Genomic DNA, 27,774 nt, shown 5'->3' on the forward strand with positions numbered 1-27,774 from the left:
TGTATGCAAAACCACCTTTTTATTGCCACTTACACAGTTCAAAAATATTGAACATTCAGATAAGCAACTATCTGTATTTGTGTAGTTTGTTATTAGTTACTTCACCACAACCTGGCAGAATCTCCCTGTCCAAATTCTGTATGATTCCATCCAGCAGGTCCTGAAGTATTCACTCTGCGTATTGGCATCTCGCACCAAAAAGAAATTCTTTTTGAGTGAACTATATAGTGGTTGATGAAAAAATTATTACACAATGTAGGCTCTCACAATGTCACATTTTTTTGCAAAATAATTTGAAGATTCCAAGTAAGACTTCTTTTATTCAAAAAATAAATATATCCTTTCTGAATCAAAGCACTTCATATGACATTAAGTACAAAGAAGAAATGTACTTCTTTGGAAATTCTGAAATAGACATATAAGAGCTCATGGGAGCAACATTATCCGTAACAGTGATAAAAGCTGAAAGCTGATTTTTTACAAATTTATAGCAGAACACGATTTCCTTTTACAATATAGAGCTTCAAACAGCTTTAAGAAAAACACCATTTTTAAAAGTCTGAAAGGCACATAACTGGACCATAAAACGTACTGGCACATTCACTAATACGTTTTATGTTACATTCCTAAAGAGAATTTGTGGGACTCTAGCCAAGAGAAAGACTGAAAATACCAGCAAGATCCTTTGCAAAGTACTAAAAGAGTGGCAGAGAGTTCCTTTTGGCTCTTGGTAAAATTAACATCCCAAAGCTAGAGAGTCTGAAAAGCTGCATCATTCAGTTGTATTGGGACGAGTGGCTACATAGACAAACACAACAATCAGCAATACTACGACAGCCAGTGTGGGAAGCACCACGGTGGTGATCTGTTGCCGGGCCTCTTGCATTGCCTGTTTTCTCTCCTTTTTGTCTTTGGAGGTCTCTTTTTTGGGTTTCCCTCTAAGCTGCCTCATCCTCCTCTCTGGATCTTTTTTTTGCTGAAATGTGGGACCAAAAGGAGTGGAACAGCAGAAGATTGTCCAAGGTCTTTCGAAACAAGATGATGAAGAATTCTTTTTCTGTTGAGTGGTTGGCTGTGCAAGAAACTGCAAAAGAAAGAAAACAATTCATTTGAGCAAGATCTACACAAATTCCAGCCATTAAAAACATTTCCAGCTCCACTTGGTAAATCTTTCATCCAAAGGAGACCAATGCAGCTTCTTTCAAGGAAACAGAATCATGGAGTTCAGCTCATCCACACACCACTTTCCCCATAAAAACCAGCAGTTCATCATGGTGTGTATCAGTCCAAGAACCCTGAACTTGTATTGTACACTGTTAAACCAGAAACAAAGCCCAGCACCATGCATTTTATCCCCCCAAGGCAAACAAGGTAATACAGCTAGAGACTTTATGAAAATCTGAATTAGTCTTGCATGAACACAGGGTTCCAGCTGCCCTTGGTGGAGGCAGGGAGGAGGCTCCCTTCTCAGGGGCTGTGGCTCCCACAAACCTGCAGAACAAGGAGGGGCAAGCACACACCCTGCCACAAGCATTTATCATCCACAACAGGTATTAATTGGCATTAAGGGTACTCCAACAGGAAGAAATGGGGAGAAAGAGCTGTTTAATTTAATACTTCTGGTTCTGCCGCCACACAACAAAGTCTAAATCATAACATGACTCAGTGCTGTCACACTTATTGCAGCTGTCATTGACAACTGAAAAAAAGCCCATGCGATAATGAGTCTGCTAACAACCACTGGTGTAGACAAGCAGTCATCAATAAAGTAGAAGGTAGAATGTTCTGAAGTATCTCCTAGACAATTTTTAAATACAGAAGTATCTACAAAGTGAGATTAACAAAAACACAGCATGGTATGAAAGCCTCTCTGAAATGAGAGTTAGCAGCAGCTTAGTATTTCCATACTCAAATTTTTTTTGCTCCTGAGCTGCCTGGAGCTGTGCAATTCCCTGAATGGACAGTGAGGGTGGATGCCAGCCATTGGTTATATTCTTCTCCACCACATCCCCCAGTTCTGCCATGGCACAACAGGTGGACACAGGCCACACATAAATAAACACAGTTTTGGAGGGTAATAATTAAATGTATCAAATACTGAGTTGAATTGAAGTAAATTATGAACTAAGGTTTTTCCATCACTTAATATACTCAGAATAAAATGTAGGTAGAAATTATTGGTTTACCTGCAACTTCCTCTTTTTCCCTCTTCTTTATATCAAAATGTAAAGGTGATTTTAATGTGCTGCTGTAGGTGAGGAGCATATGTCAACAAGCAAAGGTGCAAAGCTCAGTTCACCCCAGACACGATTTCCTCTTGATATGGTGGATGCTACAAGTTGTCTTCTGACTACTTTTTTGAAAAATAAGAGGTTTCACTGAGAGCGAGAAGCTTTATTTTGGTGTTACCACTCAATCTCATTCCTCAGCCTCATCACAAAAGCAAAACGGAACTAAAACCACTCAAACACTCACATACAAAACAAGAATCCTCACCTAGAGGTTATGTGCAGCTACAAAGGACTTTTCATCCTTTTTCTCAGGTAACAACCTGCCTGCTGTGAATCTCATCCAGACAATTACTTTGCATCATTTAAGGTACAATGTGGAATAACTCTGCTAAACTTGGACTGATAGAAGTGACCAGGCTATCAAAGCAAGCCTGGTACTAGAAAACCAGCAACAAGGCAAAGAATCAATACTTCTGGCTTTATATGGTCCATCCTGGATGCAATCTAAACAAATAAACAAAACCAAAACAACCTTAAAAAACTCCACTCCCAACAAAAAAAAAGGCTCAAGCATGACAAGATATCAGTGTTCAGCTGGATTCATCAATTCTATATCCCCTGCCTATACATCTTTCAGGAAGTTTTTTTCTGATCCTAAACTTAGCAAATTCAGCTTGCAGTCTGAGGCAAACCCTTCATTTTGGTTTTGATAGAGTAGAAAAGGGGAATTTTGGTGCCTAGGATATTTTTCAGAAGAGGAAACAATAAAATTCAAGTCTTAAAAATAATAAATTCCTTCTGCACGGTACAGCATTAGAATCAAAATATGTAACAGATTTAGAGACCAGAAGTGGTCAATGAGCTTCACGATGGACAGGTAAACAGGAACTGGATGGTGCAACTATACACAACACCCTGTTCCCATCTTTTAATCAAATGGGCTATGGAATTTCTAAACTTCCATAATTTTCTTAGCAAATCTTCAACTCTCCCTGACTCAGGGAAGAGCTTTTGATATACACCACCTGCAAGCCATAGGTTTCTGGTTTGGTGGTGTTATCACTTCCCTAATTCCTGAATTTCCTCTGAGGCAAAACAAATTTTTTACCCCCTCCAATTCCATTCCCTCTCCTCCTCTGCTCACAAGATTTATTACCAAATGCTAGAAAAACTACTATGCAAAATAAAGTTTTACCTTTGTCCGTTGGGATAATTAGCCAACCAGAGCATTTCAGGCTGTATTTTTGTATTATTTTCTGTTTCCACTGTTAATTTACATCTGAAGGTTTTGTATCTGGATTATCCACAAGACTCAAGAAGTGATGGACAGTAAAAGCCTCTGGGACTTTCTGTGTACCACAGTAACAAAGAGGAGTTGCCATGAAACCAATCTCTCTAACAATAAATGTATGTCTTGCTCTGTGCAGCATCACTTAGTACCCAGACACTAAAAACATCAGGATGGTTTTTTAAGTCTCTTTTGAATGAATATTTCATCCTGAAGCAGAATTATACCAAGTTAATTACATACACTGGCTAACATCTGACAGCTTAGAACAGAAAGCCTTCCTGCAAACGTCAGCACCACTTGAATTGCAAAGCTGACACTCTCCAGTTTGGGAAGCTGGCATCAATCTCCAAACACGTACCCAGTAGACTGTGTTACTTGGCTTTGCTACTGGCAGAGATGGACTCACACAGAAACTGACCCAGAGTTTTCAGAGAAATGAGCCTTAGGGTTCATCTTAACTGAACCATAGAATGGAAGTGGTGAATCTCTGCAAGTTGCTGCCAGAGTCCTGCTGCCACCATGACTGCCAGGATTGGACAGTTGCTGCAAGAGACAACACCTTCCCACAGGAAAAGTCCAGGATGTTGTAGATTCTGTTATGTTCATCCTGAAATGAAACAGCCCTGAAAAAACAATGCTCAGCTGGATACGAATTAAGTCTACAGCCCATGTTGTACAAGCACATTCAGAGTGCTTTACACTGCCAAGCCTCTTACCAGCCCCCACGGACTTCACTGACTACTAAAAATTATGGGAAGAAAAAACCAGATCCATAAAGCACATCAGTGCAGTGACAGGGGCAGGATTACGACATTAGGGTCTTGTTCCCTGTGGCGTGCACAGTCCATGAGAACAAATTATCTGACATTACTGAGCTACATCCTCCCTCAGCCAGCAAACACCCTGCTTGTGCTCTGGGAAGGCTGAATACCAGTAAGAGGAAGGAAGTAATACAGCATTGGGATGGGTGTAATTAACAGTCTCATTAGCACTGCTCATTTGAAACATCTCAGAGCAAGCCTCTATCAAAAGGTCAATGAGAAAGTGTTGTCCCACAGGTAGTTCAGTCTTGTGCAGACTCAAACCTTGCTGCAGAAGAACTGGCAGCTCACCCTTCCTCCTCAGACAGAAGCTGAGTCTCCTTTCCATGCCAGTCTCCCCTGAACAGGGGAGGACTCTCTGCCACAGGCTGCACACATTCCATCCTCCTAAGGCTACTTCCCATGGATATTAACTGCTCAAGTGGCCCAAACATCTGGCAAGGGGGAAAGTGATCACCAAACTGGTTCAACTACTGCCTTAACTGAAAAGCCAGCAACTTCCTCAGCAGGGACACAAGCAGAACATCAACAGAAGGGATTAACACTCTAGCAAAAGTGTCATACAACAATATTACAGCAGCCTGACATTAGCCAGACATGGTAACTTCACCTTACTTTCATCAGTTTTGAAATTTAAAATTCAATAATAAAATTGTATGGGGTGATGAGGTTATTTTTAAGTTCACTATAACAAAGTTTCTCCCAAAAGCAGACACCTGCTGGCTAGAAAGAAACAATCTTGATTGCCAAGTCAAAAAAATGAGTGTTGACTTGGTAAAGTTGTTTGAAATGCCCATCTCAGCAAGCCGACCCCAGCTTGATACTGAAGAGCTAAGGTTTCCAGGAGAAAAAAAACAATAAAAAAATTCAGGCTACAGAGACAAAATCTAAAGACAACGTTCTTCTTCATTCATCATTCTTCACCATAACACAAATTCACTAATTTAGCATTCTGGGTTGCCTACTAGAGCAATTACATGCCTCTTTCCCCATCATCAGCATTGCTTTTTATATACAAAAGTGTTCTTCATTCTGTCTTCTGGGTTGAGTTACTCTGAACTGTTTCTGCAGAGCTAATGTCAAAACCTAAAAACATGAATTGGTGGACTGAGTCACTGAAGTCACTCATACCAATGCTGAAGTATTGGACAGCATCTTAAACCAAGTAAATTGTGGCTAAGCAGGGATAATTTTATACCAGAATGCTGTAGTGGAACGTGACTGATATCCTTCCAAATACACCAACAATCTTCCAACCACATCTGTGTCAGTCTGCCATCTCCTTTTTTTGGTAAAATTGACCCTGAGCTTCGGTAATCTGCAGTTAAAAGCTCCTCACACCACACAAGGCTATTCCTGTGAGTCTTGAATGGCAGCCTCAACTCAGGCTAGACCACTGCTCATGGAGTATTGCAAATTTGCATATGCAACACATGCACAAAAGATTTTGTTTATCTGCACTTAGGGTAATTGCATGTCTCGATGTCTAAAGAACTTATTATCACCAACCCTACAGCATGAATGTATTAACCATGTTAAACTGACTAATTTTTCTCCAAATCCAAAATTACAAGTGTATGCAAGCCAATTTGGCTCAACCTGGCTTCATGATCCTGCTACCAACACTGCAACATTCCTGAAACAGCAAAACAACTTGAAATTCAAACAAATAATCTGACAGGAATTAATTTTTATAATTTAAATTTTCCCCGAGGGGAATGGATATTACTGAGACATTAAAAATAAAATCGAACAACAAACCAGCAGACAATCTGGACACACAGTATTCAGACTGCCTGCCAGCAATTGGAAAAAAGGACACAAGACATCTAAGCAGCAATACTCTTCAGAATATTTGAGCATTAAAAAGCCCCGAAACCGGTAGTTCCCAATCACCAAGACACACCAGCATCAGAGGTGAGAAGAAGCCAAACCAACAAACTTATCAGCTTGTTACTTATGTTTGCTGCTGGGCTGATTACTTCAGGGTCATGCAGCCAGAGCTGCTGCATGGAGGCTGGAAGAACCATTGAGCCCAAGAGCTGGAAAGAGCAGGTAGGGACCCTGTTCCAGGGGAAAGAGGAAGCCTGGCCAGTAGGGAACCACTACGCAGCACTGTGTGGTCATTAAAACAGAAGCACTCCCCATCATCCTTACAAAGACCCTGCCTCCCACCACAGAAACAGGATTGTTCCTTGAGTGCTGCCAAAGCCCCAGGCCATGGCAAGCATCCTCTCCTTGCACAGTCCCAGCTAAGTGGGAATTTTGAAAAGCATTCCAGTAGGAGTCTGGAACAGATGTACAAGCAGGAATACTGGTGCATGGAGCTCTAGATGAGCTCTCCAGAGAGTACAGTTCTGTACACAGCCTTTCCATCCACCGAGGTCCAACTCCATTTTAGTTTTGGCAGATATGTAAAAATTAACAACCCTTCCATCTTCTCTGGAGAACATTTCATCCCTTACTGTGGCTATTACCCAGGTAGAACTTGCAGCAGCACTTGGACTTTGGAATTAGTTTGGAATTAAGTCTCCCACACAGAGACAGAAGCTAAACCTGCCCGTGTTTTTGTCAGACCCATTAGGCACCCAGTGCCTTGCAAGCTTGGTTCTATGGAGGAAGCTTTTGGGGAGAAAAAACGGCAAAAAAGCTTGACTTTAACAGTTTTTAGGCAACTGCAGTGGTAAATGTCCAGCAGTATTTCCATCACATTCAAGCACAATTATTACACTTCATTTTTAAAACTAAAAGTAAAATTATTGTTTAAATAAAAAAATCTTCATTATTCGACTGGTTCTATTTTATCACTTTTGTGAGTGACAGAGCAAAGATTAACAATTTGACTATGAGTTCCGAACCCTAAAGACTGGGCCTGCCCAAAGGATTAGCAAAACCCTTCAATCCTAGTCACATCCTCCATCCCTCTCCCAAACCTCGCCAGACAACCCACTCCGAGCAACACAAAAGCAGTTCCATGGCAAAGTGAATATTCCAGCTACAGGAGAGCTTCTTATGGTACTGGAACACAGTTCTGTGCAACCACTAAAGAGGGAAACTTATTAACAATTGCATAAAAAACCCCCAATTTCTAATTTGTACAAGCCATCTCCTAATAAAACAAGCAATGACTACAGCAACAGCCAAAAAAATAACTTTCTTTCTCTGTGACCAAAATGCTCTGGGTCACGCATTCCTTCCAAACTGAAGCTGCACAGCAGAATTGATGCATACCTGAAGATAATGCTTGCAATGCTAAATTTGGGACCCTGTCTTTCAGTGACACTGTCATGATTTCAGAGTCTGCTGAAAATGAAGAAAAGCATTAAGAGAAAAATTTTTGCTCTGTGAAAAATGGATTTTCACGTTGCAGCATGAGGCCAATTCTTAATATCATAAAAATTTACCTCAGTCTATTTGACTGTAGCAAGGAATTACAATTAGCAAATAAAAAGAACCCTGTTTTCAAGGGTGAAAGCTTTTAATTATATGCAGAGCAATATGGAACTATTAAGATTCTGTTTGAAGTCAGCTTAACATTATTTTTTAGTGAGAGGTGGTGGCTTTTTTTTTAAAGCTGAATTGACCCATCATTACTGCAACATCACATTTACTGTAAATGCAGCTTTGAGAGTCTCCAAACTATTCACAGCATTTGGAAAATGAAAGCCATCACTGAATGCTGCCAGAAAGTCAGAGAGAGCAAGGCCGCCAAAGCAGAAAGCTATTTCTGTATGATTCTCACAATTCTAAGGACTTGGGTACAGCAAGCAATCTCCATTAGAAACAAAGAGCTGCAGATTTCTGCATTTGGGGAGGCATTGTTAAACAGAGGCCAGGTGACCTGCAGTGCCATCCTAGCTGCCCTGAATGCAGCAAAGAAACCGAGCAGAATGCAATTAAAATTAAATAAATAAATAGGCAAATTCTTTTGCTTCATGAACAGGTGGATAAATGACCCGTATTTTTCCTGGTAGAGAACCAACATCAAGATAACTTTTCCAACAGGCAGTCTAATGAAGAAATACAACTAATGTTTACTGAAAACACAAGAAAAATAAACATGTAATTTCTGCCCCTGCATGAATTAAAGTCCGTGGGGGGGCTGTAAAAGAAGAGCTTGGCATTCTGCATCTCCACAGCTACAGATGATCTTGCACATAAATGCAGTAAACCACAACATCTAGCATATGACTTGGTATTATGTGTTTGCTCAGCTGTTTTCATAAAAGGTAATTTTCTCAGCTGTTCCTGACAAGGCTCCTTTGGATACAAAACATTTATCTTTCCGGTGTATTTACATAAATTCAGTCAGTTTGTAAACAGCTATACTAAATAAATATCAACATAGTCACTGGTGTCAGGGCTCCTCAAAATTTAAGTGCTGCTTTCCCAGACCAACCTTTGGCATCTGCCAGAAGGGGCAGCAACAGGAATCTGGTGTGAAAACAATATTTCTGTTTTCCAGTTCAGCTGTGTCAGCCCACCCAGATCTCGAGTGCCACTGCTCACACCTCAAGCTGAACTGTCACCAGAGGGTAGCAGCGCTCATCTCCTGAAATGGCAACGACCTGGATGAGAAACACACTTTTCCTACATGAGGTCTGGTTGTTGCTTCTCCTGTTCAAACTAAGGGGTTCCCAACACAGCCACTCTTCGTGAGACAGCGTCGCTATAAACGCCTTAGAGACAGATCCCCAAGGTGTATGCCAGGCACAATGCCAGCAAGTCCGAAGCCTGATGTTACAGTTTTGTAATGCAAACAGGAGAGTTGAGGGACTCTCACGGCTTTTCATTACAATTCTACTGTCTTTAAAACTTTGGCACTGAAAATTCATTGCAGGCTAAAGATTAGCAGGCAGAAAAATCCTTGCTCACAGCAAGCAAGGATGGAATGTTAAATCTAAAACCACAGAAACCACAGAGGCAAGAGCCTGGGCGGCAGGTGTGTGTGCACTGGAGAGGGGAAGGATGCAGCATGACTGACAGAAGAGAAAAGCTGGAAGAACAGTCTGAGATAGCACAAATCTAGAACATCCAGAAATGTGTACTTCCTGACCACAAGACAATCTGTGTATGCTGGATCAGAACTATTTGTGAAACAGTTTGTTTCTTCAGAAGGCACAAAGGGAAATCTCGCTCTTCTAGCTCAAACATACAGAACTATCTGGCACAGGAATATGCAAGATGGATGCGCATGCACCTGGGCTCCTGAAAATCCCCCAGACAGTCCAACAGGGGAAAATGGACAGCACTGCACTGACAAAAGCACTTACCATTTTATTCTATACAGTATCTCAGAGGTATTCACAGATTTACAGCAAGCCTGATGCAATGTCAGAACACACAATGAGGGATTCAGATCTCAAACTCATCCCCTTTGGGGCTTGTCTGAAGTTCTGGTTTTTCAAGCTTTTCTTGGCACAGATAGTTTTGCAGTAGGAGGCTGAGGAAAGACTGCTGGCAACATGCCTGTCTCTCCCTGCTTCTACATGTGACAGGGAAAGACTGCCTGACTCTGGAGAGTAACTAAATCACACAGAAATCAACCCAAATACAATCTATGAAGTGGGTACCTCTTACTCCCCTCCTTACTCTCTTTCCTAGCTTTATTTTAGAGCTTATGCAGTCCTGCCATTTGGCAGATTTCATTCCCACCTCTGCTGCTTTCTACACACTCATTTCATCTGGATAATCAAGTTATCAATGAATGAAATAAAAGCCTCCACCTTACAATGGAAGAGCACTACAGTTTTAGGCTAGAGCTCTTCCTCCAGCAGCCAGAAATCCACACCTTTCCCAAATTCATTGCAGTTACAGAAACGTTCTCAACATCAGTGTGAAAACAATGCAATCAGGACACCTTTTTTTGAAGGGCGGTGGGGGGAGAAAAGATAAGAACTGAGACTTGCAACACAGGATGGGTGGGGAAGTTTTGCTTCCTACTACTGGTCTCAGTAAAATCTCATTCTGTTTACTCCCCAGCTTAAACCTGAAGTCTTATTACATTTCACTAAACAATCCCACATTATAATAAAGCAGTAGGCTTTCCTGCCATGACTGATACACTCTTTGCAATTATTTAAGGGGAAGGCACATAATTACATACAGCTGGATTAGGCTGATCAAATCCCTGTTAGTGTCTGTCAATATAAACATAATAAGACAGTGTGACATTAAAGTAAACTAATTTAAATGCAGAAAGTTTAATTAAGACTTAATAAAATTACAAACAGAAAGAAGGTTTTGCACATTCTAACCAAAGGGAATTGCTCAGCAAAGCCACCCCATAAACACAAACCTGTTTTGCCTGATCAGCTCTGCAACACTGATTCTTGCACCACCTATTTATTTATATATTCTTACTTACAGTTCTACTGCCAAGACTTTCCCCCAGCTCAAAAACTTAGAAGCAAAAGGAAATGCTGTAGAGCCATGAGTGTAACAGTGTCCATTATGAACAAGCCCAGGTAGTCAGAGAAGGATGTCTCAGAAGTTCCTCTACAACTCTCAGCAAGCAACTACTGATCAGTACCACAGTCCAACACAGTACAGTACAAGTGACCTCCTTTTAAAGCACTTACCAAGACCAAAACATCACCTCCCCCCATGCAACACTAGTCACATTCACCCCTCTCATTTAGTCCTGTACAGCCTTCTTTTTCTTTTTTTTCCCTCCTTTTCCGTTTTTAAAGCAATCTGCTACATTCACAGTGCTCTCAGTCACCAGTGATACAGGATACTGGATACTGCATTAACCCCAGTAAGCTTAGTGCAAGACTAAGCTTCACTCCCTGCTGCATTGTTCCAAGGGTAGTCATGCTTGTGCACTGCCTAAGTTGTCCTTTTCCTGCAACTCCTAAGGATGTGGTTGCAATGATTTCCTAATGACAGCTAAAACACACTGAATGCTTGGTATGGCACCCCAGGGAGATGCGGGTATGGATGCCAGAAGTCCAGCTGTCTACACATGTTCCCTTTTCCCTCTCACTCAGTGATAATTTCCAACCTAGATGCCCTTGCTGTTTCTGTATTAAGCATTTTCCAAGACAGTGGCCCAACAGGAAGGGGGCAGGAGCAACTGTGCCACTGCAGACCTTCCCTCCACCATCAAGGATGACTGTGCTTTGTTACTAAAAAGTAGGATACACAGAGCAATTCGCTCCTTCCCAACACACTTATTTTCCCATGTTAAGATTTCCTGGTATGCTCCCTGCCAAATTAAATCAATTTGAGTATCTTGTTAAAGAAAAAAAACATTGCAGATTTTGATCTATTTTTATTAGCCTGCCAGTTGAGCCTGTTGCTCTGATCTGGTTTACTTGACGATTCCTTAGCTGCTATGCTTGGCCACTTCTCTGCAGAGGCCCTACAGTATTTCAGTAATATTAGAAAGTTCTGACTAAGATACAGGGTTCTCACCACGGCCTTATCCAAAAAGGCCGCAAAAATTCTGGACAAGTCCATTTCACAAATATGAGTATTTCCTGTAGAATTAGGTCTTGTCAGCTGGGGGAAGAGGAAGAGGGAAACAAGGGAAAACCTAAGAAATGTAAGTGCTAGAAAGGATTACAGTGCAATCTCCTGGAAAATATATTAAAACTCAATACCGTATTAAAACTGATGAAAAAAATCAGGCCCTCCTGTGTTCAATCACATCCCTCCAAAGCTCTTGGCCAGCCTCTCCATGTTAGAGACAAATCACTGTTAGATAACCTTTTCTGAACAAGTCTATCACTTATTCTAGTTTATGTTTTGTTTCCTTTGGCAGCAGAGCCATTTAAGTCATCCTTCTAATCCAGAGCCTATGGTAATTTTTCTTTTCTGTTCTAGGGCAATTCTTCAAAGCATCATAAAGGCAAATTTAATAAGCACCTCAATTTGTATTGCTTTCTATTTATAATACTGCAAGCACCTGCTGCTGCTGAGATCTTAGCACATATCTGTCTTACTCTGCATAGACTGATTTGGATTAATCTTAATAGTTTCATATTTTAAAACAATTTCAATAAATATTGCTCCAAGCTGCTGGGTGGATTGGTTGTGGGGCTTTCTTCTCTTTGGGGTGTTGCTTTTTTGTTAGGTTTGGGTTTTTTTTTCCTTCCATGTTTTTTTCTTTGGGGTTTTTTTATTCATATTGTGGTATCCCCCTGTTTTTATTAAGATACTGCTGACCAGCTCTTAAAAATACAACTCATTTTGCTTCCTTGTTTAAACCAGAGACATTTGATATGTGTATTATATATATAGTTACCATTTTATTGAAGTACTCAGTAGATCCCTCTTGTCAATTTAACAGCAAGTACTCAACAATCAAACCAAGTGACTCCTGGAACCCCAACAGTAGAACTCAGGTCAGCACTGGAGCTCATGGATGGTTTTGGGAGCTGTGCATGTGCAGGGAATGGGTGTTTAAAGGTTCGTGCCATGATCCAGTATGTGTAGGGTTTGAATCACGTATTATCTGACCTTCTCTCAAAAGAGGGATATATTAGTTTTTAATCTTATCCAAGTGCCTGCAAACACCAAGTGACAGCTAAGGCTACACAATACAGAAGTTAAGTCCTATGTCTGACCTTTCAAGAGAGACTGAGGAATCATGTCCTTAGGCACCTCTTCAGAGCCTGTCTTCCACAGCTTACAGACAGAATATTAATGGCTGCACCCTGGGCTGTGGACATCCTGGTATCTACAACATCAACACCAACTGCTCTTGCTATTATTTCATTTCACAAGATGACAGATAGGAAGTTTAATGCAGTGGGAGGAAAGGAAGAAAAAAGTTATAATGTAGTGCAAGTAGGTGAGCAAGATAATGAAGCCAAGACAGAAAGTGCAGGTGAGCCCCCTTAGTGTGCAGGAAAAAAAAGAAGCAGAATGAAAACAAAGACAAACCAGCACACAGAATGAAAGTGAATAAAAGCATGGAAGTAAAATAAAGACTGAAAGAAGTGGACGGAAGAGTCCATCCATCAAAGACCGACATCAGTGATGGGTCTCACTTCTGCACCGTGTGTCTTTGCTTTCAGTGGCTGACAGCTGAGGTTTCTACTTCTCATCCATCTCCTGCCTACATATTTAGGTGTGATGGAGCAGCCTCCCCCACAATCAGTCGAGAGACCTCATGGAAGACTTCACAGGATACTCGGCAGACAATTTAATCTCAAGAGTGGCTCTCATTCCCATAAACTCCTACTCCAGAGAGGCTGTGCTATTTGACTCCCTGCAGTATTTAATATGGGCTTTATAAGGTAGGATTTTAAGTATTCCCAATAAAAACACACCTCTTTATCAACAAAATAGAGTCCTATTGCTGTTTTTATTCACCCCAATCATGGCAAGATTGTTGTTAACTTCATGACAAAAACATGCTCATGAATATGTAAAACAAAGTTTCCAAAACTGCTTTTAACTGCATTTGTTGGAAAATTAGGCAAATGGAAAGGCTCAGAGACAGGAAACATCATTGTAAGACAATCAGTAGTATGCTCTCCTCTTACTTCTCAACAACAAAAGCCAATACAGACATTATCTTGGGAATCCATGGATTTTTAAATTTTCTCTTAACATGACAATACAGATTTCCTCAGAAAATAAATGAGGCACAGGGAGACCTTGCATGTCATTTATAAAGAAGAGATGCCATTTATCCTTCAGCTTCTGGCTGTGGATTCCAAATTACTGTCCCAAAACATCTGTAACCTTCATGTGTTCTCATCTTCTTTCACAATTACTTCTTATCATGTGCAGAGGTCTTGAACTTTTGCAACAGCTATACTGAGTAAATCAGCTATAAACAGACATGCTATTGATACTCCAAGCCAACAGCTAATCATGATTTCTAGTCTTTCAAGCAAATAGGACAACTTAAAATGGCAAACACTGCTCTAGCTACTCATCCATAAATTAGGAGTGACAATTGCAGATTATTACTCATTCACTCAGAGCATTTGTTTGGCCCTGAGAGAACTGGCTTTATTCCAAGGGCTGGCAAACACTGGTTAATATACATGTAAATGTTTTATTTCTCTTGGAGTAGGCAATTTCACAAAATGAAATACCGAATTAAAGATGACCTCAGTTCTTCTGCTGATGCCTGTCTTGGATGCAGCGCTGCTGGAAGCCTTCACAAGCTTTTTCCACACCAAGTCAACAGGGAAAAAGACACCTTTTCTTTTCAAAGTAAGACAATTTCACTGTGGAAACATGAAAGCTTTTATATAAATATTAATCACCACATTTGTTCTGAAGTTAAGTGGATGGAGACTGGCTTATATAAGGTTGCAGTACTGACTTGGAAATAGTGAGTGAGATGAACTGAAATGGTTCTGCAAATACTGCTCCAAATTGTTCCTCTAAACAAGAACTTTGGTGCAAGGAATAGATTAGCGACCCAAATATTTAATCTGAGGGTACTATAAAATATCACTTCACTCCTGAGAGTGAAGGGGAAATATGTCCTTTGAATTTCTGGTGTAAGTGTAAAGAAAAGGAAAATGTTCATCTCCTCCAAAACTGCAACTAATTTGAATAGGGAAGAATAAACAAGACTAAGAAAAGGAATGGAGGTTCAACACAGAGGGGGGAATAAACTAAATATCTGAGCAGAAAACCCGTCAGTGGTTTAACAGAGCCTCTTACTAACCAGACCAAAACCTAAATATTCTAAATAATACCAAGTGTACTCCTGAGCATGGGTCTCCAAAACCCAAGAGAATCAACAAACATGTTCTGTGCACTTCAGGATGAGGACAGTATACACCACCTCCAGTCTCAGATGGACTCTGAGAATCATCTTTTTCCTACAAAGGGCTGTAGGTATCAGATCTGCTTACTCCTTCTAAGATACAGGCCATCAGCCATTGCTTACCTCTCTTTCCCACAGAGAAGTGAGATTTCATTTCACAAATCAACCAAGATTTTAAACTAGAACTACAGCTACAAAGCAGATTTCTGAGAAGGGGAAGACAGGAGCATAACCTCTTATCTACTGTGGTGTACCATAAGTATCACCTCACTTTCCTTGAGGGCACACTGCAGCTGAGGATGCTAAAAATAGTTCAAAATTGTTAATAAATCTGAACAGAAATGACACAGTATTAATGTATTTCACAACAGCAAGTATAGAATGAAATACAAAATAAGGTACAAAGCATGGCTGAGATCACAGTAACTTGATGGAACCCACAAGCAGAGAGCATACAACAATTAAGAAATCCCCAACTATCAAGACAGCTGCAGTCTAAATTCACCTCCTCTGAGTAAAAGGAAAAGAAGATGAACAAACATTGATGGGAAGGAACTACCAACAGATGACACCTTCAAAAGACTCAGGACTACATTTATGTGGTAAGAGCTGATGAAAAGTTCAGTTCGCATTTGGCAACTCATTTTGATTGCTATTGCAGTGTTCCACAGGTTTCAGCCAGGTCTCTCCACGGATATGAACACTATCCCTTACTATGGATATGGAAGGGACACCAGATCTGTATTTTCTGGAGATTAATACATCAAAAACTGCAGACATTAGAATTGCTCTCCATCACATTCTGCGTTTTAACAGGAAAACAATTTAGACTTTACAGGCTACTGCATTAACTAAAGCTACTTTTGAAATATTTTCCATTATTTCTTCCTGAAATGATACATTTCTTTTTCTTCTCACCTGAAGAAAACTACTACGGGAGCAAGCACACTAACTAGTACTTGACATTACTTTGAAACTTGAACCTAATGCTGCACTTTTCCATGCTGCTTTCACACAAAGCACATTCTGCCCGCTCTTGTGTGCTACTGCTTACACGGCACCTGGAGATCTCACAGGGAAACCTGCAGGAACAAAGGGCAACACAACAGAACACGACAGTGCCGGCCTCAGCTCTGAAGAGGATTTTAAAATTTATAACGGGGTCTCACTTGGCTGCTCGGTGTTCTACGTGGCTGAAATGAATACACAAGGCAGGAGGAACTGCAAGAGAGGCGCCTATAAAAGGTGACAGCACTATTACCAGATAAGCCAGCAGTTAGACATCACTGATTACCGCGTTGGACAGAGATTTTAACTCACCCAGAGAGCAGACAGCTAATCGGATTTCTTAATGGGCTTCTCTCAGTTTCACTGGGGCTGATGCATGCTGCATACAGGATTTGGAACGAGATTTTTCCCTGAATAGCACATACTGCTTTACTACAGCATTCTGTTACCATCTTGGCTTACCCTTATATAAAATACCAGATGGAAGTTACATCAACAGTCATTAAGAGGTTGTTAATCATTAAATTCAAGCCATGCCAGGGCAGCAACAAAGCTGACCTCTTGAATAAATTGAGCTTGGATACAGGTAACATTGATTTTCCTAAAGAGGTTTCATTACTTAACTCTGAGATTGTGATTTCTTTTGAGAGTACAAAGTTAAGAGCTAATCCACTATTTACTATTTATTTTCTACCAAAGAGAAACCAGCCCGTTTAAAATGCAGACAATACCATAGGTCTCCCTCCCTTTGATTGTTCTCTCCCCTCTGAGAAAAACCTCAACTTCATAAGACTTCAAACCTGAAGTAGGAGGGGAGGAACCCAGAAAAAAAACAAAACAGAAAAATCTTTTAAAAAACCCAGTTCATCTTTATTCTACAAGCTTTCCCTCCAGCACTGAAAACCCAATGTGTGTCTTCTCTCAACTACTTTTATCCCTGTATTGTTTGTAATGCTTTGCTAGAAATTATGGGTTTTTAGCATCCACGTGAAAAACTTTAATTTGTTGAAGGGACAGGGACTGTTTGGAGCCCAGTCAGTAAAAAGGCACGAGGTAAACATTTGGATATACTACAGGATAGTGAGCCTTTCTGCTCTATTTTCTCCTTTCCAACTCATCCTGGTTTTGTTTTTAAACAGGTATCAGAATCAACCAGGTGACTATTACAAGCTATACCATTAAATCAAAGAGGTTCCTCTTCACCTACTTCAAGTATGATAAAGATAATCCATAAAAACAAAGTGATCCAAGTTCCCCATTTCCCACAGGTATGCTAAAGTGCTTACTCAACCACGGCAGTTAAGTCCGTGACAAATGGAGTGTGTTACGGACTTGCGGTTTCCTAACTTTCTGAAATTACTGTTTTGACTTACTCACATCTTTGAGAATGCAAAACTTACTTAAATCTAAGAAAAAGATCTAGGAAAAAAAGCAAGGAAGACACAAAGTTTTTCAGAAAAGCAGAAATACACAAAACCTCCAGAATACACATCTTTTACAAGGGACAATTTCTTACTCTCCAGTTTTGAGAGCCTTACCTCTTTCATACTTAAGCCAAGTTTTCCCAAAGCAGGAATCAATGCTTGCCTTCATTTGGAACGTTTATGTAAACAACATTGAAGTAAGAAGTGGAAAGCCAAAAAAGGATATTAAATCACAGGATATATGCATCCCCGAACCTTGTATGCATCTTTTCCAAGAGAAGAATAACAAAAAAATTGGACATGAAAAAGAAATAACAGGAGGCAAGAATGTGTAACATGAAAGGATTTTTGCTTAAGGTCCCTCATGTCTTAAAAATTTATTAAAAGATTATGTCAGAGCACCTGAATTTTAGCAAATTGCTTCTGAGATGGCTCCTGCTGCAGCAGCTTTTGCTGGAATATTTCACTCTGGCTGTCAGCCAAATCTTTGCCATGCTGATGCCAAATTAACTGATACCCAATTTCAAGGACAGATGCTGTTGTGTTGACACATAATTGATACGTTTATATTCAGGGCTCCCTGGAATTCTGAAACACTTTATTCACAAGAAATGTAACTGACAGCAGAATTCAGAGGGACTTGCACATAGCTGGTGTCACGGCACTGCTGGTATTGTCAGACTGGAAGGAAGAGACTGCCAACTGTCCAGGGTGGTCAGGAATAATGGAGACCAAAAATTTTCCAGGGCAAAGGAAAATATGGAGAGATACAGCACAGCAGTAAATGTTAACCTGCTCAGCTAGAAACCTACATGTCCAGAGAAACAGGAAATCTGAAAGTTTTCAACACAAGTCACGTGTCCCTTTCCTGCAGAGTTTCTAACTGCGTAGGAGATGGAAGTCAGAGAAACAACACAGCATTGAATAACAAATATGTCCATAATCTTCTTTTCTCTTTGACTTCTTTGGTTTCCTAGGCAGGAAACAGATTAGCAACTGTTAAAAATATATTGACCAAAGGTGTGTTTCAAAGAAAACACTATATACCCTGATCCTTGCATGTTCACTCTCCTGTAGACAATTTGTAATAAACTTTCATAAACAGCATTTATTTTGGAAAGCAGCTATATCCCTTCTCAAGCTAAACACACCTTTGCATCCATTGTCATTCTTCCAGGAAAAAAATGCCAATGATATTACAATATATGCAATATAAGCCTACAACCTGAGGGATTTTTTGTTTTGGTAACAGTGTCATATTATTTTCACACAATGAATAAAAACATGGGTGGAAATATTCAGCAAAAGGTTTGTACCCACTCATTTCACAATGAAAAATAAAAAACAGCAAAAAGTAAAATTTGGCATAAAGTAAAAGAGCAAGTAAATGCCACGTGGTAAAGTTTTCAGTCATTTATCCAGATAGTATATGCTGTTCACTACATGCAGTATTTACTCTACCATGATGCCTTTTATTAATTAAAATAAGGTTAAGCTTAAGAATACTTCTGAATTGCACTATATGGGGATTATCAAATACATTTGAAGTTTGCAGATGAACTAACTGAATACATATTTTGTTGACAGTTTCTTAAACAGTAATTTCAGAGCACTGATCACAGCCCAGAAAGCTTCTGCAGCGTGATACGCTTCTGGTGCTTGTGAGGCTTTATCTAGGTCTCAGATATTGTCTGTACTTCTCTACCAGTACCACAGATTTCTTCCTCCAGTCAACTCTTTTCTTTCCACTCTATGAAAAAGGGACTGATGTTAATTCTTCAGACTTTGCACACTGCAGCTCTTTCCTTTAATTCTTCCTCTCCTATGCTTCTAAGGGTTGCTAAGGGCAAAACTGTCACAAGACCTCTCTTCACACTGAATTTCTTCTTCAGGAGTGCCCGGCACTGAGAATACAGATGAAGTTTTACAAGGGAAAAATGCATTTATCATCAAAGTTCCTATCTCTCAAAGCCCCAAATTTTCCAGTTAGTTCAGCAGCAAAGAATAAATAAAATATCCAGGTTTATATCATTGCAAAAGCACAAAGTACTTGAAAAGGTCAAGCAAGTGCATTAAGCAGAAAAGCTTTAGGGGTCAGGGGTTCTTTTTTCACTGTTCTGTGAGGCATTGGAAAAAAAAAACCCAAACGATTTTTGCCAAAATATATCCAGAAGTTAAAACTTAAGCAGCAATTGCACAGGTACTTTCTTTCCAAAACACCTCAAAACAACCAACTTAAAAAACCAAAAAATCACAGAACAAAAAATTTAAAAAGCCCACCCAAGAGAAATCACATCCCTCCCCAAACCACATAGAAATTTTCTAAGTCACAAAGGATAGCTGGGACTAATCTCCCACTGGTATTTGGGCATTTCAGGAACATATACAGAGAATCATAAAATGGTTTGGTTTGGAAGGGACCTTAAAGATCATCTTGCTCCAAAGAGAACATAAAAAACCAGCTAAGCCAGCTGTCAACAGCTTTGATTTACCAGAACCAAACAGAGGGTATGACAGGGTGCTACACCACAGGCAGACCCAATCCTCCTCACTCCCGTTCAGAGGGGATCAGATGCAAAGCAGCTCCAGATGTTGTGCCTAAGCCAAAGTCCATTCTCTCAGCACTGCATTTTACAGTGAGCACAGCACAGAAATAACAAAGCTCAAAGGCTTACACAGAAGATCCTGCTCCTGTTCTAATTACTTGGAAGGGTGTGCAGAAAAGTGCAGGTGAGGCTGCAAGGCACTGCATAGCTACACTGAGTGTGTGTTAGGAGGAGTGTGATTAGTTCAGGAAGAGATCAATGCTAAGATGCACAAACCAACTGGAACATTTCTACTTGTTACTGAATTTGCTCCAAAGATTTATTCCTACAGCTCTTTTGGGGTGTTTGAAAACTAGCCCTGCTCCTCCTTAAGCACATACTAAAGTCAATACCTTTTTTTTTTAAATACAACATCACATTCAATGAAAATAATAATAAACCATCCTCTTATTAACAAAGGCCAGAATTTAAAAAGTCAAATGGTTTCTCACTCCTAGTATTGGTTTCTGCATTTTGTTCTGTTCAGACCCAGAACAGAAAGGTTTCACTTTCTCCCAACTCAGGAAGGCAGTGCTATAGCTGGAAGACATGGGAAAAATTATTGTATACAAATATTTCTGTTTCTCTTCCTCAATTTATAATGCAATTTAAAAGAAAGGCAAAAGTGTGTTTGATGAACATTACTGTACAATGAGTTTAACATGCTAAGTAAATTATCAACAGAAAGAACTAAGTCATCTTCAACTTTTAGAAGTGTAAAAGACTTAGCAATTGTTCAGGCAATCAGATTTCAGATCAAGTCTTACTTTTACAGACACCATTTCCTGTACTCTTAAGTATTTCTCTTACAACTGTGGGAAAGACTTAAACAATGCAGGGAAACTGTTTGCTCTGCAGACTGAAATAATAATTCAGCAGCAAGAACCAGCATCAAGACTTTTGAGTAACGGTATCAAACCCTAACATTAAGGCAAAAAGTTGGCATGCAGCCTTTTCCTCTATGCTAAACTGCTTCATCACAAGTAACTCTAAGACTCCAAGCTTTCTAAGGTACTCCACAGGCTGTAACAGTATAAATACAAGGCTCTCCTGTAACACTTATGAATTCAGAAAACTCAGGTTTTTCTGATGCTGTGCAGCATTAACACCTAAACCTCTCAAGCCACTTCAGACACATTTATCCTGCAAATTATGCTAGAGTTTAACCGTATGTTTTTCCATTCCAAGTAGGCTGTGAAGGTTGAGTTGATGGCCAGACCCAGCACAGTAAGTGCACAGGTTTCTAAGCAGACCTGAATTTGCAAAGACAACTAACCACAGATGAACTTCCTGAGCCTTTTTGTGGCATGACTGCCTTATTTTATACCGGCACCAGTAACACTAATAAAAGGCTCTGGGTTCTCTTATCTTATTTCTATCATGACAGCCATGTACCTAATCTGTGTTTGAGGGTGCACTTTTATGACTAAAAAATCCATCCTGCAGTTTCCTTCCTTTTGTTATGCTTCTAGCTGGGTGCCAAAGTAAAAGATCTATCTTGATGCAATGATGCCACTGACATACAATTACCAGTAAGCAGCCATGCTAAGAACAAACACTTGAGAGGCAGAGCACTACAGTGAATTTTGGTAACAAATTTATGTAACACACTTCCCCCTCCAGACCTGACACTAAGCACTGTACCACAGTCTCCTTTCCAAATATACAAGAAAAGCCAAGGTGTCAAACCAAACTGACACTGAGTGAAAAAGCAGTGAGACCAATTTATAAACCAAAAGCAGTCTGAGAAAGAGATGGGATATACACCCTGAGGTCTAGTACATCCAAACCCTGTTTATCCATACCTCTAGCATGACACAAAGCCCAAAATCAACATGACCTGAAAACAAGGGTTTTATGCTTAGCAACTAATAAGGCTTGAGAAGCCTTATTAGAGACCCTTCTCAAAAGAACCTATCTATCTGAAGGCAGATGGTACTTGGAGTGTTAAAGCCTACCAAGCCATCTCCTCTCATTTAAAATTTCTTTCCCCAAGTTTACCATCATGCAAACACAGCTCTTCAACTCTTTAACTGCAGTGCATCTTTATTCTTCATAATTTTTTTAGATCAGTTTATTAAAAAAACAAAAAAAATCACAGCAGTACCAAGGCAGAATACAGTCACAATCAAAATGGATTGGGTTGCTTACTGCCAGAGTCTAAGGGGTGCCCATGTAAGTAAACATAAGACCACGTCATTCTGCACTCCCCCTCACCACACCAGCTCATTTCATCCTGAAAAAGTCATTTGTGCCTGCAGCAGGGCAGGCCACATCTCTTCTCTTCATGTGACAAAGACACAAACACATTGGTTTAGGCAGAAACAGCTTTTGCACTGATGTTGCTTTTTATTTTCCACTCTTCTTGTGAAATACAGAGACAATTTCTGAGCAGAGCCTTTCGGGAAAGAGCTTTACTCAAAATCACTAGTCCTCTGTCTAGCACAATAAAGCAGAGAATGTAAATTAGTTTCAATAAAAGCAGCTGGCAATCAATAAGAAAGGGCTGGTCTCTAAGAGTAAAACTGGTTCCTCCAAGGATAAGAGTTAAAAGGAGAAAAATGTAAGATGAATAAAGGAAGAATAAATGTAAACAACATAGGTCATACACAGGAGAAAAATCTAACAATGCAATTTAAAAAAATCAGAGAAATTGTCAAAGGACAGCCGGGGTAAACAGGAAAGAAAAATGCCAGTGCAAATAAGAAGACCACAGGAAAAAGTCTAATGGAAAACATGGGCAATCCAAACAAGATAAAAATCAGGAAAGGAATCAGAAAAAAGGTTAGCTGGCACTAAGGCTTAGGGCACCAGTCACGAGTTCACATTCTAGCCAGTTCACAGACTTTACTAAGTCCAGTAATGAGTTTCAGCATTCCTGCTTCCATGCATCAAGCTGTTTCACAAAACCTTGTAAACCTGTCTCTTCTGACCCTCTGCTGTAACACAGAAAGTCAATACCCACCTGAGCAGATCAGAACCCACCCGCTCTGCATGCAGTCAGACTCCTCTGCTATGTCCCTTTCCCTTCACGTCCACAGGCACCTGCAGAGGACTGGGAAAAGCCCAGCATTATTGTTACTACCTATTTAAAGGAAAAAGACTCAAGACTGACACTTTCACTAAATTTCAATATTATTGTGTCTCATTTTTGTAGTTAGAGAGTGCATTATGGTCACAAAAGCAGCTCTTATGGACAGGGGAAAATACAAGAGTGGTTCTGTTAGCAACCTGCACTCAAGAGACACCTAACAGTCAAGTGCTATGCATGCCGCAAAAGTCAGTGTCACAAATCTCTTACCCTCCATCTTCCACCTACAAATGTAGCCCCAATTTCTGGTTTTATCAACATCTCCCACCAAACCTTGGTTAAAGGTGGAATTAAGGTCCCTATATTGCACATGCCTTTAATACAGCTATAACCAAAGAGGAAGGCAGGCAGGTACTTAGCAGCTTTTTATCCCCAAAGAATCTCACCACAAAACTACACAATGTAGCTCCCCTGGCCCCAAGAATGCAGCCCTCACCCCGCTCCCGTCAATGAAGTAGCTACTTAAACAGCAGACATGAATTGCAAAAAAATGGTATTTTCAACACTCACCGGAAACTGCAGTGCAAAGTTGACTGCACTGCACACTCTTTCATTTACATTGTTTTGACTAGACTCAAAAGATAACCCCTCTGACAAGTTGCTCATATACTTAACATTATGCTTATACTTTCAGAACTTTAATGCAAAGTAATTTGATTGGGGTATGCCCTACCTTTTGAGAAATTCTAAAAGATTTCTAATGACAACAGTGGTCAGAAACTTCTAGGTACACAGACACCCAAAAGCTCACACTTTTAAGAAAGCAAGAAGTGACTAGCTTCTTTGCATCTAAAATGGGTGTACAATACAACAAACAAAAAAGGATAAAGAAGACCGAAAAAATCCCATCCTGAAACTAAACTAGTGACAGGGCAAAAGACAAGAGAGAATATTATCACACATTCTCATCCCCTCAAGATACATATGTGCTCAAAGGGCTCACAAATATCTCATCTCTGGCTGCTTCCCCCATTCATTACACAAAGCCTGGTTCCTCTGTTACCTGAAGTAATTATTTTATGGTTTGTCTTAACAAGTAAAAATATCTCTCTCAAAAAACCCAAACAAGGAACCAGAAGAGAAAAGAAAAAAAAAAAAAAAAAAAAAAAAAAGGGCTGGGGGAGGTGGTCTGCACTGTTGCAGGATTTTACATGTTCAACTTCATGGCCTGTAGCTATTGATAAAACAATTACAGCATTTTAATACCACATTTCTCTAAGGTGGTGATTTTCCCTAAGGTGGTGATCAGTTAAGACCTTTATATACTGAAAGAGATGCCCTTCCATATTTGCATGGCCTATCAGCCACAAACAGGATTAAGAGCTCAGCAAATCCTCACACAGGCCACATCTGCCCACATAACTCTTTCCCATAATGAGCAGAAAGATAGGTAACTCCTCAGTTGTATGCATGACTTACTGGGAAGCTGTTACTGCTATAATTAAAAGAAAAAAAAAATTAAAAACCAGCAAAAAACCAAAACAAACCAAAAAATAAGCAACCCAAAATGGCATCATGGACACCTCAGGATCTTTCACCCACTAAAGAACAGTCTCACCTGGTTACAGAACTTGTGGACTTACAGCCCTGTCACTGCTGTGGTGGCCCTGTAAAGCCATCAGCCTTGGGGATCTCCATAGAAGAGGCAAGATGTCTTTGCAGGATAATTTCTCCAAGCATTTTCATAATGAATCAAAAACTAGAGAAATCTATATTGGCATGCAGCACAAACTGCTACTGCATGTCATGGATGCCAATCCATCCAGGGATGCTTCTTGCAGTTTATGATGCAGAGATCAATATGGAGACAGAGATCATTTTATTCTGAAGCACCTGGACCTGAATGAGATGCCAGATCCATTCTCAAAAGGCTCAGATGGCTTTGGGAGCAGCTGAAGCACATCTGTAGCAGTAAAAGCAAAGCCCAGCCCAGCTCAGCAGAGAGAACACGTGGTTAGTTCCCTCAAACCCCAATAGCTCTGCAAAAGACCACTGTATCTCTCTGAGCACAGCCCCCATGACAGCAGTGCTGCCTGCTGAATCAGGACCCATCTCCTCAACACAGGAGTTCATTCAGCTTCTCCTCACCACTGCTTCTTGGTGGAACCACCATTGGGACAATCCTTGTTGGTCTTCAAAGTAACAGGAAAGGGAGAAAGATGATGGAGAAGGAAAATTTGTGAAAATGAACAAGGAAGCTACACTGCATTCCACGCTGCCATCATCAAACATATATACCATCTAATAAGATAGGTCATAACACCCAATCAGAACATGTATCTTTTATATGTACATATATACATATACAAATATATATATATATATATATACATGCAAAAGCGTTACTGTGTTTAATGCGTAGAAAAACTATTAGATTTTTAAAAAATATTGAAATAATTTTGCTAGCATACAGATCTAGTAGCAACAAGTGAGCACACAGTCCACTCTCTCGCTGCTACTGCACCCACACCCCTCTCCAAACAAGCAGCAATGAGCTAGGGAGCGTTACTGAGGGCTGCCGCCTCACACAGGCCCACTTCCACCCCACACTCTGGGGTAGCTACAAAGCTCAGGTGGTGTTCCACAGACAGGAGGTGTGGGTATGCAGTCACTGCTGAACATTTGATGTTCACTGGTTTGAACACAAACCAGTTCCACCAGACTGCAAACAACAATCATACCCCAAAAGTGCGTAATATGTGCTCCCTAGGAGAGCTTTCCAGTGTCCACCTTGGCAGCATCTGAAGCTGCCCAGCTCTGCATATCATTTGTCTTTATCTCTCTGTCAGTGCTCTCCATGCTCTTCTGTGCTGCCCTGCATTTGTAGCCAACAGCTCTGCCAAAACCCTCTCAAGGAGAAGAATGGAGACCTATGCATGTCCAGGCTGGAAAATGCACTAAAGAAAGCGGAAGTTCTCCCAAAATATTGGGCAGTGTTTGATAGCTTCACCTAAAATTCCTGTTGGTAGATGTCACTTTCACGTTTCCCACAAAGCATTAGGAAAACTAGTAGCTAAAATTGCTGTGCAAGGAGCAGTTCATTTATCTGACAAAAATGAGTGAAATCAACAAAGGTTGAGAATAGTTTTCTTCTTAGCTTCATCTTAGGAGGTCTGTGTATTATAACTAGGCTACTGAAAGGCAATTAAGAGAAAGAGGGAGAGCAAAAAGTTATTAAAAATGTACCAACAGAAACTCATTTCACTTTTTTTTCAACAGGGCATAGGGGAATTCCTGTAAGACTTCTAGTTCATTTCAAGGAGGAAATTCTGAACGAAGCTAAAAATAACTGACAATCAAATTTTCGAAATTGAGAGAAACACGGAAACCCCCAGAGGTTCGACCCAGGGTGGCACCACCACACAGACAGATAAAAATATAAAAATTTAGGCAGGATAGGGACCACGGAACAGAAACCACTCTGACAAGAGAACATTTTAAACAGTCGAAAAATAAGATAAAGGCCTGAACTATAACAGGTTTAGAAACACAGCAAAAAAAATTTAAGATAATCAACAATGAGGAGCACTACAAAACTATGCACCGAACTCATGACAGCTCATCACAGGGACAAAACACGCACAAATTAGGGCACGGTGCTTTCAAAAAGAGACGAACCCCACGTTTTTACATTCAGAACAGACTGCGTTTTTTGCTTTCTTGGGCCACCTTTAATGCTTTCCTGAGATTTTATTTTTTTTTTTCCAACAAGCTGCTTAAACATAGGACTCGGTCGTTTTCTGGCACAACTGTACTCACGACTGGGAATCGAAATTAAGTAGATAAAGAAAATAAAAAGCAACAACACACAAACCCCGAAAGTCTTCTGCGAGTCTTCGGAGCAGTTCTTCTTTTCCTCGCCAGCCTCTCAGCGGAGCTTCCCGGGGGCTGCCACCCAGTCCCGGCAGCGTGGCCCGGCGGCGGCTCCCTCCCGCCGTCCCCGGCCGGCTCCCGGCTCCCCGCCCGCCCTCCGCCTTCCCAAACTTTCCGGGCTTATCCGCGGCACCCCGGCCGCGGGACGGAGCGCTCGGAGCCCAAGTCCGCAGGAAGTTGTCCCGCCCGGGAGCCGATCCCGCTGCCCGCGGCTCCCCCGGGACACCGCGGGCTCGCCCCGTGCCCCGTCACAGCGCTCCCCGCCGCCCCCTTCCCAGCGCCTCCCGCACGCACCGGCCTCTCCCGGGACAGCAGGCGGGAGCGGGGCCGCCGCGCGCCCTTACTTGGAGTTGCGTCCTCCCGAGGGACGGGAAGGGCCGGGCAGCGGCGGGAGAGGAGCAGGGTCCGCAGCGCCGGCCGCCGGCAACTTCCCCGCTCCGCCGCCACACGTGGGGCTGAGGCGCGGGCTGCGCTGCCCGCCCGCCGCTCGCCGCCGAGGACGTGGCAGCCCCGGCCCTCCCCCCGGCCCTCCCCGGCCGCGCCGGAGGCTCCTCCCGGCCCCGCTCTGCGGAACGCGGGGCGCCCTCTGCCGCCCGCCCGGGGACCGCCGGCCCCAGCCGCGCCCGGCCCCGCCGGCCCGAGCGCGCAGGACGGGGGAGGGAGGTTCGCAAAGGAGAACGCCGAAATAGATGCAATCAGGGGAGCA

At 41.2% G+C, this 27,774-nt stretch overlaps 1 protein-coding gene across 4 annotated transcripts; it reads right to left on the bottom strand.

Annotated features, from left to right (window-relative positions):
- Window positions 1-27,599, bottom strand: SMCO4 (single-pass membrane protein with coiled-coil domains 4). 4 transcript variants are annotated; one of them, XM_050980178.1, is made up of 3 exons: window positions 27,413-27,554; window positions 23,070-23,159; window positions 1-1,084 (listed from the first exon to the last, which is right to left on the bottom strand). In XM_050980178.1, exon 3 carries the CDS (start codon window positions 950-952, stop codon window positions 773-775), a length of 180 nt encoding a protein of 59 aa, XP_050836135.1. In that variant the 5' UTR covers window positions 953-1,084; window positions 23,070-23,159; window positions 27,413-27,554; the 3' UTR covers window positions 1-772. The 4 variants fall into 4 exon arrangements, with proteins under 4 accessions (XP_050836135.1, XP_030090774.1, XP_030090776.1 ...); XM_030234914.2 differs by lacking the exon at window positions 23,070-23,159 and having other exon boundaries at window positions 27,363-27,599; XM_030234916.2 differs by lacking the exon at window positions 23,070-23,159 and having other exon boundaries at window positions 27,413-27,555.
- Between the last annotated feature and the right edge of the window lie 175 nt (window positions 27,600-27,774).

This window comes from Serinus canaria, chromosome 1 (assembly GCF_022539315.1).
Source record: "Serinus canaria isolate serCan28SL12 chromosome 1, serCan2020, whole genome shotgun sequence".
NCBI classification, from domain to species: Eukaryota; Metazoa; Chordata; class Aves; order Passeriformes; family Fringillidae; genus Serinus; species Serinus canaria.